The sequence below is a fragment of the Callithrix jacchus genome, chromosome 11 (genome assembly GCF_049354715.1).
Source record: "Callithrix jacchus isolate 240 chromosome 11, calJac240_pri, whole genome shotgun sequence".
In the NCBI taxonomy this organism is placed as follows: Eukaryota; Metazoa; Chordata; class Mammalia; order Primates; family Cebidae; genus Callithrix; species Callithrix jacchus.
Genome location: NC_133512.1, coordinates 82335764 through 82356693, shown reverse-complemented (window position 1 = coordinate 82356693; position 20930 = coordinate 82335764). Strand labels below are relative to the sequence as shown.

The window sequence follows — 20930 nt, the reverse complement described above, 5'->3', positions numbered from 1 at the left end:
AAAACACATATTTGGTGAAATGACCAGAGTTGAAAAGTACTTGGAGAGGACGGTCAAGGAAATGCCACTGTGTTTTGGGTAGGAGGGAGGGAAATGTTAAAGAATCTAGCATTGAAGTCATATTGCTTTCAAATATTGGAATTGAGTTTGGAATAAACCCTGTTGCATGACAGTAGACAAAGACTTGCTGAACTAAATTACATGTCAGTACTAAAATGGAAGGTATTTGTGTTATGCGATGTGATGAAACATTTGCCTACATTTTAGAAATAAGAAAAATGTGGAGATGCCTTTTGAATAACTAAATGATCATACTGATTTTTTTTAAATCTCCTCTAATTGCAAGAGACTTCAAAGCCCCCACATTTTGCAAGTATCAGAACTCACTTCCAGAGAGGTTAAGTAATTTGCCAAGGTGTTTGAGCTAGTTAATTGCATAGCCAGGATTTAAAATCTAGGTTTTCTGATTCTCATTATTATGCTCTTTTATTTTTCTTGTAAGGTTTCTACTGTTGAATGTGTTTGGTTTCATAAATGTCAATGAAGCTTGAATGGGCACTGTAGAAAGCTACTTGAGACACTGAAACGTTTTCTTGGGGGAAACAAAGATTTATATCAATCCACAGGCATTGGCAATGTCACATGCTGCCACAGCCTTTTCTTGTGGGAGATAAATGGGACTAGGAAAATGACATAGCACAGAAACAGGTCCTCTGTCCCCAACTCCTCCACCTGCAATAATGTTTCCTTGGTCTCCAGCACTACAAAAGAATAACTAAAGTTGCTAGCTGCTAAGATAGATGTTTTTCCTCCTATAGCCAATCTTTTTAGTGAATACTTTTTCTCCCTGCAACTGACAGCATAGTCCTCCACCCCACATACCACATGCACACATAGGTACACACCACCACTGCCACCAAGACTACTGCTTGCAGTTTCTAATTCTGTTACAGCTTTTGATGCAAGAAGATAAAATTTCAGCATTTTAGAATTTATTTATACTATCCTAACTAATTGTAGACTATAAAGCCAAAGAATCCCCACTTTCATACCTATCTAAGCAAATGCAACAAGATAGGAAATTGAAATATGATATAACTCTTTAAAAGATAGATGCGAGGCACTGGAGGCAACACAACATATCTACAACCATACAGTCTTTGATAAACCAGACAGAAACAAGCAATGGGGAAAGGATTCCCTGTTTAATAAATGGTGTTGGGAAAACTGGCTAGCTATGTGCAGAAAGCAGAAACTGGACCCCTTCCTGACACCTTACACTAAAATTAACTCCAGATGGATTAAAGACTTAAACATAAGACCTAACACCATAAAAACCCTAGAAGAAAATCTAGGCAAAACCATTCAGGACATAGGAGTAGGCAAGGACTTCATGACCAAAACACCAAAAGCATTGGCAACGAAAGCCAAAATAGACAAATGGGACCTAATCAAACTCCACAGCTTCTGCACAGCAAAGGAAACAGTCATTAGAGTGAATCGGCAACCAACAGAATGGGAAAAAAATTTTTGCAGTTTACCCATCTGACAAAGGGCTGATATCCAGAATTTACAAAGAATTAAAACAGATTTACAAGAAAAAAATAAACAAGCCCATTCAAAAGTGGGCAAAGGATATGAACAGGCACTTTATAAAAGAAGACATACATGAGGCCAACAAACATATGAAAAAATGCTCATCATCACTGGTCATTAGAGAAATGCAAATCAAAACCACATTGAGATACCATCTCACGCCAGTTAGAACGGTGATCATTAAAAAATCTGGAGACAACAGATGCTGGAGAGGATGTGGAGAAATAGGAACACTTTTACACTGCTGGTGGGAGTGTAAATTAGGTCAACTATTGTGGAAGACAGTGTGGCGATTCCTCAAGGACCTAGAAATAGAAATTCCATTTGACCCAGCAATCCCATTGCTGTGTATATATCCAAAGGACTATAAATCATTCTACTATAAGGACACATGCACACGAATATTCATTGTAGCACTGTTTACAATAGCAAAGACCTGGAACCAACCCAAATGCCCATCGATGATAAACTGGACAGGGAAAATGTGGCACATATACACCATGGAATATTATGCAGCAATCAAAAACGATGAGTTCGTGTCCTTTGTAGGGACATGGATGAACCTGGAAACCATCATTCTCCCCAAACTGACACAAGAACAGAAAATGAAATACCGCATGTTCTCACTCATAGGCGGGTGTTGAACAATCAGAACACATGGACACAGGGAGGGGAGCACTACACACTGGGGTCTGTTGGGGGGAATATGGGAGGGACAGTGGGGGGTGGGGAGTTGGGGAGAAACGCCAGATATAGGTGAAGGGGAGAAAGGCAGCAAATCACACTGCCACATGTGTACCTATGCAACTATCTTGCATGTTCTTCACATGTACCCCAAAACCTAAAATGCAATAAAAAAAGTAATAATAATAATAATAATAAATATTAGAAATAATAGTCTTTTAAAAAAAAAGATGCACAAATAATTTTTGCAGGGATTATAGATATATAATATATAGCATATATCATTATATATACTACATAAAATATAGTTATAACATTATTATTGTTATATATATACTATATATACATATAGTATATATAATATATACCACATATACATAAATATAATATTTATATATTATATTTAATATATATATATGTATATGTGGTATATATTATATAATGCCTATTATAGTGTATATATAATATATAGTATATGTGATATATATATTCATATCTGAGTAACTCAAAAGACTCAACTGAGAAACCATTAAAATAAGTTTCAGACATGCATTAGAAAGGATTTCTCACAGTTTTAGTAAGCTAATGACCTACTCTCCTGAGAGAGCTAGAATGTGAAGTGTTTCCCAAAATTATCTGACCTACAGTGAAATACATTTGGGAAACTGCTTGCAGTGATTCTGGAGCTATGTCTAGTCATTTAAAGATGGATGACCTAGTGGGCATGTTTCCACATGGTGCATACTGTATGTCAGTGTATATGTGTTGATGCCAAAGAAGCTAAAATAAATTCGTGTCAAAATATTTATGGGCTTGATTGAAGTTGTTCGAGTATATAAAAAGAAAATAAAGCGACCACATGGTTTTCAGTTTTTAGATTCTTTCTGTCTTCTGACATGAGTGACAGTCATAATCTTACATTCAGGCAGCTTACAGGTTTATCGTAGTGTGTTGTTGTATTTGATAAATAAAACTCTTGTGTTTGGGGTGGCTTCTTATTTCTGAAGCAGCACCATATCGTTACCTTCAATCAGATTGGTAAAGAAATGTATTTTCCTAGAATCACTTAGGTTTCAAAAAGCTCTTTAAGTTTTCTAGTTAATTAATCTAAATCAAAGCTAGACTCAGCCAATCCCTTTTTGAGTACGGAAAGCTCATTTCATTCACTGTGTGTAGTATGTTAACTCCTTGATTCCACTTTAAGTATCATATGCTATAACTGCATTTGACCCTATCTCTTGTAATGTTTAGAGAAGAGATATTTCCATGTCTGGTGATAGCTTCTTGTCAAGAGTACTTTCAGGTGATCAATTTACAGATAACATATCAGTAAATATTACTGCCATCTGGCATGTCATCTTTGTGAGGAATATATTGATACTCTGAGAACTACTAAGCACTCCTCACTGGGCTTGATTTAGCACACATCCTCATTTGAATGTATTCTGCATAACATACTCTGGAAAATTCACTCAAATTCTATAAACCTGCATACATTCCATTAGTACTGCATCTCAAAAATGCCCTGTAAGAAAAATAGGTTTTTGTATGAGATGCTTTTTGATGAGCATAACTTTCTAAATGTTGACACCCACTTAAAGGAAAGCAGACTGAGCCAGGACTGTTCATTGTTCTCTTCTATTGAAAAGTTCTGATGTTTAAGACACTATAATAGAAGAAAGGGAATTTGTTTCCCAGTTAATATTCTGTTACAAGTTTTCTATTTGATTTTCAAAACCCTAAATTGTTAGAATTTGTGAAAAGAAATAAAAACCCATTTTCACTGTGCCCAAGAAAGAAAAGAAAACATTTGGGTGGGTTTGAGTGCTGAGAATGGATGCTCATGACTCCTTCCCTTGGGCAAACTATTAAACTGTGGCTTCCTTCTCTAGAAGCCAATGGAAATGGTAACAACAGTACTCAGTGTGTATGTGTGTATGTATGCTGATAGTTACAATAAACCAATAAAATGATCTATTTTCTCCTTATCCAAGGATTTCCTGCTGCAGATATTTACTGTGTTCCGAATATTGATACGCCCAGAGATGTTTCCAAAGGACTGGACTGTTATGCGCTTGGTTGCTAACAAGTAAGACATTTAAGTTGATGATAATTGCAACTCAATGTATAGAGGAAGAAGAGAGTACAAAATGATCTTTTACATTTGATCTCAAGTTTGAACTGGTGGTGTTGGGTTTTTTTGCTTCTGAATTAAGTCTTTAAAAAATTATTACCATTTGTTTTGAATTATTGTTTTCTTTGTATATATTAACATCATTCAAAATTTAAACAACATAATAGCATATGCATTGAGAAGTTCTATTCCAATTGACCCTCGACCCCTAGGCTATATAACCATTTATCTTTGTATTTTACATATCCTTCTAGTGTTTCTTTATGCAGAGGCAAGCAGATAGTGTCATATACATACCGTTACGTACAATGCTCTTACTCTTAGAAATTCTGGTAGTCTTTCCAAATTAATAGATAGAAAGAATGCTATCTATCTGTCTGTCTGTCTCTCTCTATCTATCTATCTATCTATCTGTCTGTCTATCTATTCATTTTTGAGATGGAGTTTCACTCTTGTTGCCCAGGCTGGAGTGCAATGGTGAAGTCTTGGCTTACTACCACCTCCACCTCCCAGGTTCAAGTGATTCTCCTGCCTAAACCTCTTGAGTAATGGGGATTACAGGCATGCGCCACCACGCCCTGCTAATTTGTGTATTTTTAGAAGAGATGGGGTTTCGTAATGTGGGCCAGGCTGGTCTTGAATTCCCAACCTCAGGTGATCTGCCCACCTCAGCCTCCCAAAGTGCTAGGATTACAGGCATGAGCCACCGCGCCCAGCCGAAAGCTCTTATTCTTTTATATATTTTCCTTTACAACTGAATAGTATTCCACTAAATGGCCATACCATAGTTTATTTAACCAATGCTCTGTTACTAGACATTTGAGTCATTTCTGATTTTTCTTAATTCTTCTTAACAAAATACATACATTAGGCTCTTCCATTTGCTCAACACCGGGAATAAGACATGACCCTTGAGTTGGACACAGGAGATTGAAGTTCTTTTTATTCACCCATTGGTTTGGCCAATAGAGAGCTGAAAATACTGTCCTCAGGAAACCTCCGAACAAAATACAGGCATTTGGGAGGTTATTGACCTAAAGTTGATATTGGAATCTCTAGAAGATGATAAAGTTAGTTTATATTAAGCATATCCAATGTGATCTGAGGGCAATACTAAAGAGAGAGGAGCCAGGACGAGATATTAGGGAAGTTGGAATGGCGGGGTCTGATCCCGGAGAAGACAGTGTCATGAATTTATCTGTTCTCTCTACTTCCTGTCTCCGTAGTCTCAGTATACGGAATGGAAAAGCGCTCTAGGAAACTGGCCTGACTTCCAAGCTTGTTATTGACCCTATTTCATTAGCATTCTCACTCTCCAACCCCACATTTGCTTGCTTTCCCTTCTTCCTCTTTTCCAAATGCCAACTCCCTCATGCTTAGGATGAAGGTTGGATCCTCTAAGCATCTATCCATAGGCCACGGTCGCCCTGTGTCTTCTCCAGATGGCAAGCTTTGGTGGTGGCAAGAGCTGCAGGAATATGGGATTCAATTTTGATTATATATGCTCAATATGGCTTCTGCTTCAGTATACATTTATAGACTTGGAGGTGTTAAAATGATGTGTTAAAAACTTTGTGAAGTAACAAATAGTATAACATAGCATTTTATATTTTACATAAGTACAGAAGCAGCTTTTCCATTTTGAAGACTAATTGAGACTGCTAAACTAGCTCTCTTTAAAATTTAACATATTTAATTTGATATCTGTGAGTAGAATGAAATATCTATTCATTTGGATGTCCACATGCTACAGATTTAGGTGGAAGTTTTTGCTCTTGCATCTGGCCTTATAACCAAAAAGCAAACATTCTGGGTACCAGGGAAGGGCTGTGAGGTGATGCAGGGAGCCAGATGGGAAGAGGTCCAGGTGGTGAACATCATCATCACATAGCATCAATTTTCGGTCATTCTTCTGACTCATGTGCAGAGGAATATTTTGGATTGAATTAAAATTTCAGTGGTAGAAATTCACACTGAAAGTAACATTGACATTTTGTTCCTTACATACACATTTTTTGCTTAAGCTCGCTGAAAATTGTGACAACAGTGTGGCTTTTTGATATTAAATACTGCCTCTCTCTGCCCCATCTTTACTCCAAGTATAAAGACTTTATAGTTACACAAGTGGATAGCAGTCTGAGAAGTATGGATTCTACTTTTGAGTAAACATACACTGTTTAGAATTTTCATTTACAGTGTAACCAAATAGGAACATGATTTTGTTAGAGATGAGCTCTGTGTAATACATTTAAACAGAAGGTTACTCCCATAGCAAACCCAAGAAAAGTGCCATCAGCCCTTGCTAAATGTGGTGATTTCATTCCCTTGCCAACCATGTGACTGCTGGTAGGAGTCTGGCGCTGTCTCTCCACTGGCATTGCCTGGTGGCTGCAAGTCCAACCCCACACATGGACAAGACTCCAGGTTCTAGTGAGACCACTGCCAAGTTGGAGCAGCCAGTCTGCTGTATGCTCTTGCTCTTGCCTCTTCTTTTCTCTCCTCTCCTCGTTTAAGAGTCTCTAACCATTCTCCTCCATTCAAGTCATGAAAGCAGATGAGGTTTTTTTCTTTGCTTCATAAATGCAGAGTAGTCCAAAAATTTGCCCTCCACTATTTGTGCTCTATGAAAAATACTAACCTGTATAATACTGGTAGCAAAGCAGATTTCTGAAAGATGTTTAAGACATCTTAAATATGTTAAAGAGCATACACTGGGAAGAAAAAGTTTCCACTTGGCTAAACCATGTTGAAGCAAGTTGCAGCAGTTAAATCTATGTCTCTGAAGTTCACCACCTTTTCTTCCATAGTTTCAACTTTCTTAGACAAACAGTTGTACAGGGCCTGTCAAAGGGGCATTTTAACCCCAACTCCCACTTCTGTTAACCCAGTCATGTGCCTAGCAGGTGGCTGAGAAGTCACCATTGCCCTACCTTTGAACTCAATTGAATTTGCTCATCTCTCAAAATGAATGTTCTTTTATGTGTTGGTCCTTTCCTCCTGTGTTTTCAAGTAAATTAAATGCCTCCAACTTTCATCTATAAGCTGTGTTGTTCCAAATCTTGTAGCTTTCCTGCTTTATGTGATGCTGTGTCAGAGGCTGAGACCAGATACCTGGTGATTTACGTGGTTCTTTGGTTTTTTCTACCTGCATCCCTAATATTGTGTGACATAGCAGGTGTGCCCTCTCACAACTCTGCAAGGGCAAGAAGCATTTCTTCTCTTCCTTGCTTGCTGCAGAGCTGTCTCATGACCCCCCGTAAGTTCCTGGTAGATGTTTCTGATGAGAACAACTGCTCAATCTAAGAAAGAAGGAACATAAGGAGGATGAAAATTAAGTACCAAAAATACAGGACACTTTGAGACAAGCTTCTCTCCACCCCCTTCCCATACACATTGTGAAATAAAGTACAAAAATAAAGTCACAGCTTTATACATATTTCCAAGAAGAAAAATCTTATAACACGCTTGCTTACTGAGGAAAGTAAAAACTCCCTCTCTCTTCAGTTGACATTTCAGGTCTTTATTTTGGTTATCTTGTGTGCAAGTTGGCCTCAAACAGATCATACATTAACCAACTTTCACATGAGATCTACATAGCCAAAAAGCGATTTATTTGTTAAATCAGAGTTTCTTAGAGAAGCCATCCATTCATTTACTGACCCATCTATTCAGCCAGTGTTTTCCAGTGCCTAATGTGTAAATAAGTAGTATAAAGACAAAGAGCACAGGTCCATGAAAGTGTTATGAAATGAACATTGTTCTGGACTAGAATAGGAGGGTCTTTCATGAAGGAGTGAAGCTTGAACTGAAAGCTAAGCAGGGGGTAAAAAACGGCAAAGGAAGAATGATTCTATCAGTAGGAATAGTGGATACAAAGGCCCTGTGGTCAGAGTAAACATGGCACACTCAAAGAACTGAAAGACTGTTAGTATGGCTGAAACGTGAGGTGGGAAGGAACCAGTAAAGATGAGGTTGGTGGGGGAAGACAGAGCCTAGATATTGACACATAGAGAGACCAAAGAGAAACCAGGAAGAACCAGTTAGGAACTTACTGAAGCCATCCAGCTAAGAGATGTTGATGATGGCTTGGACATATGGATAGCAATGAAGGTAATGAAAAGATTGGTTTTGGAGATGAGGATGATAAGACTTGCAAGTGACTGGGTGTGGATGGGGGAGAAGAAAAGTAATGGAAGATGTTCCTTAGATGCTTGGCCTAAGCAAAAGGATGAATTGTGGTGCCATTCACCTAGGTGGAAAATATAGAGAGAGGTGTAGCATTAGGAGTGAGAGGAGTGAAGAATGCCAAATTGAACATAAGTCTGAGATGTGTTGGATATCCAAGTGGAGATGTGTAAGGGAAAGCTGGACATGCTCACGTGGAGCTCAGGGATGATGTTGGGGCTGGACATGTACATTTAGGCTTCTCCAGCATATGGTTAGGATTTGAAGCCTTGAAACTGAACGAGAGCACTGAGGAAGAAAGTACAGACTGAAAGACAAAAAGACAAGGCTGAGCCCTGGGACATGCCAACATTTTAAAGGTCAGGAAGTGGAGAGGTATCCAGTGAAGAAGACTGAAAAAGAGCAGCCTGCGATGTAAGATGAGGACCAGCAGAGTACAATATGCTGAGCAGAAAGCATTTCAAGGCGGAAGCAGTATCTAGAGCTGCTGGGAGGTTGGTGGTGATGTGGACAGACAGTTGGTCCTGGGATTTGGCAGCATGGTAGATATTGGTGACCATGACAAGTGTTTCACTGGAGTGCTAAAAAGGAACACCTGATTAGAGTGAATTCAAGAGTGAATAGGAGTTGAGAAACAGAAAACAGTAATTACAGGAGGAGTTTTACTACCAAAGGGAGCAGAGAAACAGGGCTATATCTGGAAGGAGACGGGAGGACTGGGATTCTTTTTAGAATATTATGGGTTATTACAGCATGTTGATTAACTAATAGGAATGGCCCTGCTAGTAAAAGACAGAAATATTGGTGCTAAAGAAAACAGGGATAATTAAAAGAACAATGTCCTTGGACAAGCAAGGATGAGATTGCATGCAAGGTTGCTACGTATGCCAGCCCGAGAACTGTCTGCTACCTGTCCATGACAAGCTTGCACCTAAAAATAAATCACAGTATGAGCATGCAGTTTAATTAAACTGACATTGTTTTTTTGTGATAAGACTTTTCTCAAGGCAGGAAGCTTCCCACACTTAGAGCAGCATTGATCTACTGCACACAAAGAAAGCTAGGAGCATTGACAGTTTATCCATAGTAACAGGAAGGAAGGCGGAATATGCAATACCGACCCTGAGTGGTGGAGTAGCTGATCTGCTTAGCATACATTGACACAGCTTTGTTTTATTGTTTTGTTTTTGGCTTTTTTTATTAAGTGTAGTTGTCCTTAAAGGATTTTACTGTTCAGGGAGAGAATAGATATTTGTTTTTTATCGAAACTATGTATTACTATGCTGATGTGCCACACTTGAATAATTACAGCAAATGTTGGTACGAGAACTGCTTGCACAGTTCATCTCCTCCAGGTGAGTTGAGAGGAGTTGGTAGAGAGAATGAATGCATGAAGAAAAGGCTTTCTTAGGATTTAAGCCTCAAAGGTCAAAACAGAAGCTGTTGTCATATGAGTGATTTTCTACCATTACTGCCCAGTGGATACTGGTCAAAAGGGTTTTCAAAATCACTCCATGTAAATCCTTTTCCATTCTTTTTGCTTCATCCACACTGCCTGCCTCATTGACTGAAAGCAAAATCACTCCTTTCGCTGCTTCCCTGCTTTGGCTGATTCTGTGCCCTCCACTTGGATCAGCTTTGCCTGTTTGATTTCAGTCTGTTCAAAATAGCTAAAAGAAAAATTAGAAGTTTTACAAGCTTCACGTTTTAGAGTCTCTAAAATGGCAAATTAGTATAACAAAGCATAGACTCAAATGTAGTCATGAGGCTACAATCATTTAACACACACTTACTAGTCTCTGCCGTTGTGGATACAGTGGTAAACAAGGCCAAATTCCCAGATGCCATTACTCTCTAAGTTCCAGCCCTTAATCTTCTCTTCATATGTAACACCAGTCCTCAGAATCAGGATGACTACATGCATCAGAATCGCCTGGTTGGGCCTGGTTGCAAACCACCCAAGCCGTAGGTAGTGACGTCTTAAGCATCCTTTGGGTGATTTTCATGCATGCTGAAGTTTGAGAACCACTAGTTTAGATGCATTCCCACATTGGTTATCCAGGAATTTCTTCTCCCCTACATGTCTTTGTGTTTATTTCTGCTGCCCCAATTAATCCACCAGGTTGTAGGGAAATTGTTGGACCATAGATTTAGATTTCCCTAGTTTTTCATTGTATAAACATCAATATTGTCAAGACTCAGTTTATTCACAAAGGTGTTTCTGTCAGTCCATGTATGAGTTTTGGAGATGGGCCTATGCTTGAGCAGATTATGAAACTGGAGTAATTTTCAAACAAAAAACCAAATTATGGGAGATAAGCTTTCCCAGGGGAGAGGGAGAAATAAGGTTGCTTCAAATTATTTCTTAAGCTCAAAATGAGATGGCAACTGGAAAACCATAAAGCAATAATTTGATTTCCTGTATACCAGTTTCTCTTTTGTATGTAAGTTTTATTATGCTGTGCCTGTAGATTATGATTGTCAAAAATGATTCTAGCGAGTGCATTGATGTGGCAGAAATCAGTAATTTGGGCCAGGCACTGTGGGGCCGAAGCTGGCAGATCCCTTGAGGTCAGGAGTTTGAAACCACCATGGCCAACACGGTGAAACCCCATCTCCATTAAAAATACAAACATTAGCTGGGCGCAGTGGTGGTTGCCTGTAATTGCAGCTACTTGAGAGGCTGAGGCAAGAGAATCGCTTGAACCCGGGAGGTGGAGGTTTCAGTGAGATGAGATCACGCCACTGCACTCCAGCCTAGGTGACACCGTCTGGAAAGAAAGAAGAAAAGAAAGAAGGGAGGGAGGGAAGGAGGGAGGGAGGGAAAGAAAGAGGGAAAGAGAGAAAGAGGGAAGAAGGAAGGAAGGGAGGGAGGGAGGGAGGGAAAGAGAGAAAGAAAGAAAAAAGAGAAAGAGAAAGAAACCAATAATTCGGCCATTTGTGGTAGCAGATTGAAAATCTTTTTTGACTATTGAGTTGGAGCACTGAGATTTTTAATACCTCCATATTCAAATATTTAATACTCCATATTTTTTTCTGTGTTTGGGATCTACCATGTAAACAATTTGGTAACCCTTGTCATGGAATAACCTCTCTCTCCCTTGGAAAATTGAGTTTGTTACCAACTTTCTGTAACATTTGGCCTGAGAGTCTAAATTCCAGATACTGTCATATTTCACTGACATCAGAGTAAAAGAATGAAACCAGAGAAGCCACATGGTTTTGGATAAATTGAAACGAGTAAAGAAAGGTCCCTAAACTCCACAGGTATCCACCAAAATGAAGGAGCAATAATGTATAAATGCCTTTGGCGTCAGGGAACGGTCTCAGTGACGGGTGACCACAGAAAGCTCTGGGAACTCTTGGCAGCTTGGGCTGAGTGTTATAGGTCTGAAAGAAAAGCGTTTCCATAGTCATTCTAAGATCTTTCTAGCCTTGGGCAGTTATATTTTTGGAGGCCCTACTTCTATCAAACATTAAAACGACCCACATGCCACATTAGATGGAATTTTGCTGAAGAAAAAAATTGAAAGTATTTTTTATATTTGCTTCTTACTCATTGGCTAAGTAAAATAATTTAATTTTGATAGACTGTGATTTCTCAGCATTTGTGTATACTGTATTTAGGAATTATAAAATTATAAAAAGTAATCTATAATTTTTAAATTGCATAAATATTAAAATTGGCAATTAATGAAAGTCATCATGTCACTTTCTGTGGACATGTAATTATTCATCCTTTTTACTTTTTATTTTGCAGTTTCAGTTTGGTTTCATAACATTCTTTCAGGTCTCAAAGTTTTCCAGAGTCCCTGAAAGGCTCACAGGCCCTATGCCCTGTGACTCTTTCTGCCTAATGATAAAGCAGCCCTGATAAGAGGGTGAGCTGTTAAATCTAGAAATAAGAACTGCAGGACCCCTATGAAAGAGGTCCCATACAAATCTGCCTAAAATTTCAGAATTCGGGAGAATGGTGAAGCAGAATTTGTGGGAATATTATTTCTGACTTGAGCCACTCCAGAGCCTAGTTCTTCAACAGGTGGTTGCAAACCAACAGCTTTAGCATCCACTAGAGCTTGTTAGAAATGCAGACTCTCTAGTCCCACTCCAGGGTTGCTGGATCATCTGCACTTTAACTAGATAACCAGGTACCTGTTAAAATTTGAGAAGCACTGCTCTAAGGTGGAGCAATGGTTCTCATCTTTGGGTACATCATAAGAATCACTTGGGAGCTTTGACAGTCCTGATGTTCTGGTTGTAGCCCAGACCAATCATTAGTCTTTGGAAATGTGATCCGGACATCCATATTTTAAAAGCTCCCTGGTGATTCTAGGGCACAGGGCAGGTTGAGAGCCACTGTTCTATAGTAAGGCCACAGAGGTCCCATGTTGTTTACCAGCAAGTGTACTTCAGAAAGCCACAAATACTTATTCTGTGTTTGGGACCCATCATGTAAACAACAATTTGGTAACCTTGCCATGGAATAACCTCTCTCTCCCTTGGAAAATTGAGTTTATTTCCTCCCTTCTGTGACATTTGGCCTGGTAGTCTAAATTCAGATATGTCATATTTCACTAACACCAGAGGCATTGTGTCTGAACATCAATTTAAGCTGAAATTGTGGGCCACAAGGTGATTTTTAATGTAAAACTCAAGTGTAGGGGGACTGTGTATATTTCTCTGTTGAACATCAAAGCAGAAAGTATGTGCTTATAACCACATGTTAAGGATACAGGTTTTTCTTCTTTAAATTTAGAAGTCCAATGATCTTATTAGATGCTAGGGAAGAACAACTTCCTTGCCTGATAGCCCTTCATTTTCTGATGATTCAGTTTCAGTTTCTTATAATAAAACTTAAGTAAAATACTTTGGAACATCAATGATGTGTTCAATTATCATTGGTTTCTCCAGTGTCTTTGGGAAATTGCTACATTATACAATCATTGGCATGTGATTTATCTCTTCGATATGACTTTCACTGATGATATCTGCCATTTAGGGGACTGAAGAAACCACAAGACTTCTCAATCTCATAGGTTTTTCTTATAAATTTCATAGTAAAATTCACTGAAAGGTGCACATGACATATGTAAAATGTACACACATGTAACAGTGCCTGTTCATGGTCGAGTGGTGCCCATGAAATTGTGGTTGTTTTTCCTTTTCTTTACCTTGAACTTCCACATTGAACCATCAACTTACCCTTGTTAATGTTTCCCTACCCCACCAGAAAGCTGTAATACTGAGTTTCCCAGCAAATAACAATAATGAATATTTATATCTTCCAAAGACTATATTTTTCTGATTAGTAAATATAATCTCTGTTAGCAAGATAACCAAGGTATGAAGTTGATGGTGTATTTTGTTTTCTTTTGTTTTGTTTTTCATTTTATCTAACATGACATAACTACATCCTTCAATTCCAGATCCCATGAAGAGAAGTGAGGCTTTATCACATCATAGCCCTCATTACACTGCATCTCAGAAAGGGCAAAAGAAATTTTAAATATCAACAATTTATATACTGGTACTCAGTTATTAGTAGCTCAGGGGGTAGCGTATCTTGCTTCAGTATAATGCTGTATTAAACATTAAGTAAACCAACTGGAAATATATTCAACTTTAAATATTTATTCTCCAGTTGTAAAAATTAGCAGATTTTGAACAAATTGCAAAGCTCTAGAACTAACCAAGAATGCTCACAAAATCCTTTTTTCTTTTTTAATTTCCCTAGTGAGCTACCTGTAGCTGTATTTGTTCCCTTGGTCAGGCTTTTTCTGGTTTCTCCTGCCCTGGAGATGGCCCTTTCTCTGAATGTCTGTAACACTCTGTCGGTTTCACACAGCTTAGCACTGGGTTATAGACAATTTTACAGTCTGTAATTGTTTCTTTAGTGGAAATCTTGTCGCCCTGACAGAGGGAATCTGCCTTCCATAGCTTTTGCATGCCCTCTAACACTTTAAACAGGGGAGAACAGAGAGAAGGCTAAATAAATATTTAATATATTCTATTATGTCTTCCTATCCATTTTGTCTTTGGGCTCCATTATTTCTCTGTATTTTGAAAAGTGTGGCCTTCTTTTATGATAATCAGAATGAATTGTTCCTATAATAGGCAGGAGGATAGCTTGAGGCCAGGAGTTCAAGACCAGCTTGGTCAACATAGCAAGACCCCTGTCTCACAAAACCTGAAAAAACACTTAGCTGGGCCCAGCAGCATGCGCCTGTAGTCCCAGCTACTTGGAAGGCTGAGTCAAGAGGATCACTTGAGCCCAGGAGTTCGAGGCTGCAGTGAGCTATGATCATGCCACTACATTCCAGCCTGGGCAACAGAGTAAGATCCTGTCTCAAAATCAAATATATGGAATGTTATGTTTGTAGTAAATCATTTTGTTTTGTTTGGAAATTAATAAAAAAAATTACAAAACATCAAGATAATAATGTATTACTGTCTGAGTCATATGAATTCATAGACCTTTCTGTGTATCAGTTTACAAAGAACCTGACTTCAGTGATAGATTTCTTCCCTTTTTTTCCCTGGTGTCTCTTTTTTATTTCAAATATGAATTATTTAATATTGCTCCAAATGCTTACTGAAGACTTTATTTTAATATCTTTTTATTGTATACTAAATTATTTTCACTAATATGAAATTTTCACCTTGACATTATTTTTTTTATCACTAGTGTTATCATTACAACAGTTCTGTACCTCTCGGATGCACTTCGTAAGAACTTCTTAAATGAAAACTTTGATTATAAGGTGAGCATTCATTTAGCTGACTCTCCTGCTTGGGCTAAAATAATTACATTGTATTATAGGAAATTACCTAACATTTTCCTGGGCTATATTAATTTTAACTATGAATAATAATAGGAGAGTTTTCATTATATTTGTGAACAGATGAAGGCTGTAATAATGCTTATCAGCCTGGGAAATCATAGTGCCTAAAAGGAGATGGTTTTTTATTGTTACTATAAATTTTAATTCTTGCTCTTTTCTATATGATCCCTGTTTGTGACAAACGGCACTTTGAACATAATTCTTTTACTTTTTGGAATGGAGTTTATATGAAGAAAACATTTACAAAGTAAACTCTTTAGTTTCTTATTTCTCTGTCTTCCCATTTTTTAGATGAATAAATGAGAAGAAAAAATGAAACATCGGTAGGATTATTTAAGGCAGAACCCTCTGTCTATCTTTAACATACTGGGATATGCCTATGCCTGGGTGCCTACAAATTCTTGATATACTATTTTTCTAATAGCAAATGGTAAATGTCAAACAAAGATGAGCAGTGCCTATCTTGGCTTTCTTTCCTAGTGATGGTTCTTTGTTATTGGCATCTTTGTTTCTTATTCTGTTTTGAATAACATTTTTCATATTAAACATTTTTATAAAATTTTCTTATTGGAAAATAAGAAAATACTAAAAAGCAAAAATATAAAGGAATTTTAATAGTTGTGTAATATTTGTCTATCTTATAGCTTATAATACATCAAAACTTCATATTTCATTCTTATAAATTACTCATTTTATATGCATTCTTATAAAATAAATCTTTGCACATATCCCTAATTATTTCTTTGGTTTTTTGTTTGTTTGCTTGTTTGTTTGTTTTTAGACGGAGTCCCACTCTGTTGCCCAGGCTGGAGTAGAGTGGAGTGATCTCAGCTCACTACACCCTCCGCCTCCCGGGTTCAATCAATTCTCTTGCCTCGGTTTTGCAAGTAGCTGGGAATACAGGCAAATACCACCATGCCCAGCTAATTTTTTGTATTTTTAGTAGAGAGGGGGTTTTGCCATGTTGGCCAGGCTGGTGTCAAACTCCTGACATTAGGTAATCTGCCTGCCTCAGCCTCCCAAAGTGCTGGGATTATAGGTATGAGACTGTGCCTGGACCTTAATTATTTCTTTAGATAAATATTTATTAGTGGAATTATTGAGTGAAAGGTTGTACCAATTATATTTGATTGCTTGTTTTCCTGCAGTTATACCAACACCAGAAGATATTTTTTTCTTGACAAATAAAGAGAAAAATCCTGTTTGCTTTAATTTGCATTTCTCACTAGTTATTACTTACTGACTAGTTACTAGTTATTGACCAAAATTCATATTTTTGTGAATTTTATGTTCTTGACTTTTATTCATTATTTTGCTTAGGGTTTTATTATGTTCTTTTTTATTTGTAAGAGCTCTTCATCTATAACAGATACTAATTCTGTGTCATATTTCTCCAGGTTTGTTATTTGTCTTTAGTTTTACATGGTGTCAGAGGAGAAGTATGTTCCTTCCATTATGTCCTTTATTTATTTATTTGTTTATTTCAGGGAACTTTATTCAGATCTCTTTCTGATTTTGCTTTTGGTATAAGAAAACTTAAAAGAGTTGTCTGGGCAGAGAATTTTTATATAATGTCTGAATTTAAAGCAGTTAGCATATCTGAAGAAGTGTATGCATTTTTTACAGGTTGCACAATAAAAGGAGTTCCAAAAATGAACCCACACAGGAATAAAGAAATCTTGTAACATATCCTCTTGGAGATTCTCAAACATATTACAAGAGAAACCACACACCTACCATTTAGCATATACCAAAATGCTTGTGAAACCTGGAATATAACTTTGGAGCAATATATACCTAGATATTAATGGTATTATTTATTTAGTTCTTTGTTCTAGAAAATGTCAAGCATATGTAAAAGTAGAGAGAATAGTATAATGAACACCTATGATGGTTCAACTATTATCAACTCAGGATCAATCTTACTTCAGTTATACCCTTATCCCCTTACCAGCTTGGAAGCAAATCCGAAATACTGTGTCACTTCACCTGTCGATATGTTTGTAACACCATAGTATTGAAGTATCTTGTTCTTCTTTTAGATCTGGGATTCCTACTTTTACCTCGCAGTCATTTTTATAAACCAGTTGTGTCTGCAGTTGGAGATGTTCACACCTTCCAAGAAGAAAAAGGTGTTAGAAAAGTAAGTATCAATGTATAAATCAGGTGAGAAATGTTGCTTACTCTTACAGAGTATTTAGTTCAAAGGATTCACAAACAAGAATGCCCGTAACTGGAAATCACACAGTGAAGAACCAGTGACCAAGAGATCAAGAAGCAATCTTTTCTGGATGCTGTGATATTTTAAACATGTTTGCACATTGTTTTGAACTGGCTCTTTCAGGATTCACAATTTCTATAGGTGCAAAAAATTATGAAACACATCTATTTTACTAAAAGGTTTACATAAGGATTTGACTTAGAGGCATCATGACATGTATATTAAACATCTTTAGTTAAAAACTCCTTACCTTTTAATTCAGAATGACAGCTTGTATCCTAAAGACACACAAATACTTTTTTGTTCTGGAGGTGTTGTATCAGGTTTGGTTTTTTTTCTATTTCAGGTATGGTGACATGCGGGTAACAATGGGTTGTGAGATTTTCAGCATGTGGCAAAACCTAGGTAAGTGAAGAAAAGAGAAGCCACATCCACTATACAGCTCCTCACTGTACTTTGAAGTGTACAGCTGAAGAAAGGCAATTTACCAATGACAGCATTTGAAACCAAATGTCTAAATCAATAAACATCAATAGAAAGTAATTGACACTTTGGCATTGAATAAGGTTACAACTAATTCTTTAAATTGGTCTCTAAGAAAAGTCACCTTACCTTTGTGTGTTTCATTGTTAATTAATGATAAAGTTTTATAATCTAGCATTGCTTCAACATTACACATATTATTTCCAGCAATGAGGTAATCTTTCAGAATTTGAACCGTAGCAACTCAAAATTTCTAGAACTCTGAATTGAAACTATGAATCATAATACATTTAGGTTAAACTTCATGAAACGTTGACTTGAACGTCACTACTCTTAAAAACCTGAAACCATTGTCCTATATATAAGGAGTAGAGCCAAAGGATTTTAAAAGCATCTGCAGTTGCTAAGAAACTGTTGGATCCAATTGTGTTAATCTGCCATAGCAGATAGAGTATATTATCCCAGAAAATTGATGGTACAGATCTGGTTGCATAGGAAACAATAGTATTTGGGAAACGAATTGTTTTAAAATTCATTGGCATGTGGTCCCTTTCTAGAGATTTATAACTTATTTCATTTGGTATATTAACTATGCCGATTTTCAGTATTCATTTACTATTACTGCATCTTAATTCTCCTCTTTGATTTATTAAAGTGATTGACCTATTTGAGCTGAATATGTAATGACCTGAAAGTATCCTTTCTCTTGGGCTCATCCAAGCGCAACTTGAAGATGGAAAGATTTATTTTCTGTGAATGAAAATAGAACCATTTTGTTTTACTTCCACTCATGTAACAGACTGATTTTTGGCCAAGATCATAACAGGGTGATTTTTTTTTAATAGGGTATGTATATCCCTCAAGTATACATAGCAACTTGAGGCAACCTTGTTATATATAATTAAGCCTAGTGTTCAGTGGTTGCTGATGATTTTAGAAAAAAAAAATGAGGCCAGGAGCAATGGCTCATACGTGTAATCCTAGCACTTTGGGGGTCTGGGGCGGGCAGATCACTTGAGGTCAGGAGTTCGAGACTAGCCTGGCCAACATGGTGAAAGCCTGTCTTTACAAAAAATACAAAAATTAGCTGGGCGTGGTGGTGGGCACCTGTGATCTCAGCTATTTGGGAGTCTGAGGCAGGAGAGTCACTTGAACCTGGGAGGTGGAGGTTGCAGTGAACCAAGATCACTACACTACACTCCAGCCTGGGCAACTCAGTGAGACTCTGACTCTAGAAAAAAAATGAGTTAACATCTTGAAAACAACCTCCAACTATGTAAGGCCAACCGGAATATATCATGGTCTGTTTTTAGATGCAGTTCAAAAATAGTTTTCTTATTTGGAGACTGCTCGTCTTAGTCTTCAGGTTTTATTGATTCTTTGTGTACTTATTTTTTCAAAAGAAGATCAAGGCCCTTGTAGTGTCCTTATTGCGTTTGACATTAATTTAGCAAGATATTTTTGAAAGAATGCTGCATTGAATCTGTTTGACTGTACTTGTGGTTGTCTGAGCTCTTTTCTGGGCTCAAATTATGAGAACAGGACAGATTCGGTTGGGTTACTAGAATGTTAAAAAAAAAAACATGGCCAGTTCCTGTTCTAGATACATGTCAGAATTGCCATCTGTGGTTATTTCCACATAAATCTGTATCCAAACCATAATAGCTATGCACTTAGGCCCATGACCCTTGGGCTGCTACATAAAGCTGTCACATTTAATCTCCCTAAACATGTCATTGTATACTTCATAAACTTTCATCCTCTATTTTGTCTTTCTTCTAAAATGAAACTATTTCTGCCTCTCTGGTTTTTATGTTAAATTATTTCTCTTTTCTCTGAGATCTAGAGAATATGGAAAATTTCTGAAGCATATCAATCCCTGTATTGCAGTATTTTGTCACACTGTAGCATCAGCATACTTGGAAGCTTGTAAGAAATGCAAAATCTCTTGCTCTACCTTAGACCTAGTGAAATAGTCTCTGGGATTGGGGCACAGCAATCTGTCTTAGCAAGTTCTCCAGGTGATTCTTATGTACTTAGCTAAAAACTGAAAAGCACTGCTTTAGTTTATCCTCTTTCTTTGTTGTTCCAGCCCTAAAGACTAGCTCAGCACAATGCTGGGACTCTTAGAAAAGGCTCCTCCCTTCCAGCCTGGCAACAGAGCAAGACAGTCTCAAAAACAAGTCTCCTCCCTTATACTCAACTTACAGATTCTCAGCATGACATGGTTCAGGTGTAGGGTCAGTGTAAATTTTCACTTCATTCTTTGGTCACTGCATTATTTCCCTAGAGTTGTGACCTGACTGTAGAGACTTCCCAAATATTAGGTGAATTTTAAAGTTTGTTGCTATTGTACAATAGCTAGAATTGGAAAATATTCAGAAATGATAAAGCTTCTCTTCCAACATGTATTTTTATAAAATGAAAAGAAAAATTAAGTTTTCAGGGTGATTTTTTGATACCCCTATAGTCCTTAAATAAGCTTGTTACTTAGGAATATCAAAATGCATTAGTTATCATTTGGTTTACTTATAAATATGGCATGTTGAGAATTTGAATGCTAAAAGAGAATTTATTTAAGTAATTATAAATTTGCCATGTTTTAATGTAACAGGCCAATAAATTCATATGACTAAGTTTATGAAGCACGGGCTATATGCAAGTGTTTTGGAGGGCATAAGAAAAAATGGTCCACACCCATTAAAATCTTAATTTTAAAATCTTATATTTTAAACTTTTTTGCCCAATTTAGTTGGAACTATGAGAAAGCTTGACAAAGACAACA

General features: G+C 37.2%; 1 protein-coding gene across 7 annotated transcripts in view; it reads left to right on the top strand.

Moving 5' to 3' along the window:
• The window catches only part of DOCK4 (dedicator of cytokinesis 4), a 487797-nt gene that overhangs the window by 388176 nt on the left and 78691 nt on the right, over positions 1-20930 (top strand). For all 7 annotated transcript variants that reach the window (XM_078343204.1, XM_078343205.1, XM_002751762.7 and 4 more), the window contains exons 27-30: positions 4275-4369; positions 15285-15360; positions 17484-17584; positions 18009-18067. In XM_078343204.1, coding sequence (XP_078199330.1) covers positions 4275-4369; positions 15285-15360; positions 17484-17584; positions 18009-18067 — 331 coding nt within the window. The remainder of the gene's footprint in view (positions 1-4274; positions 4370-15284; positions 15361-17483; positions 17585-18008; positions 18068-20930) is intronic.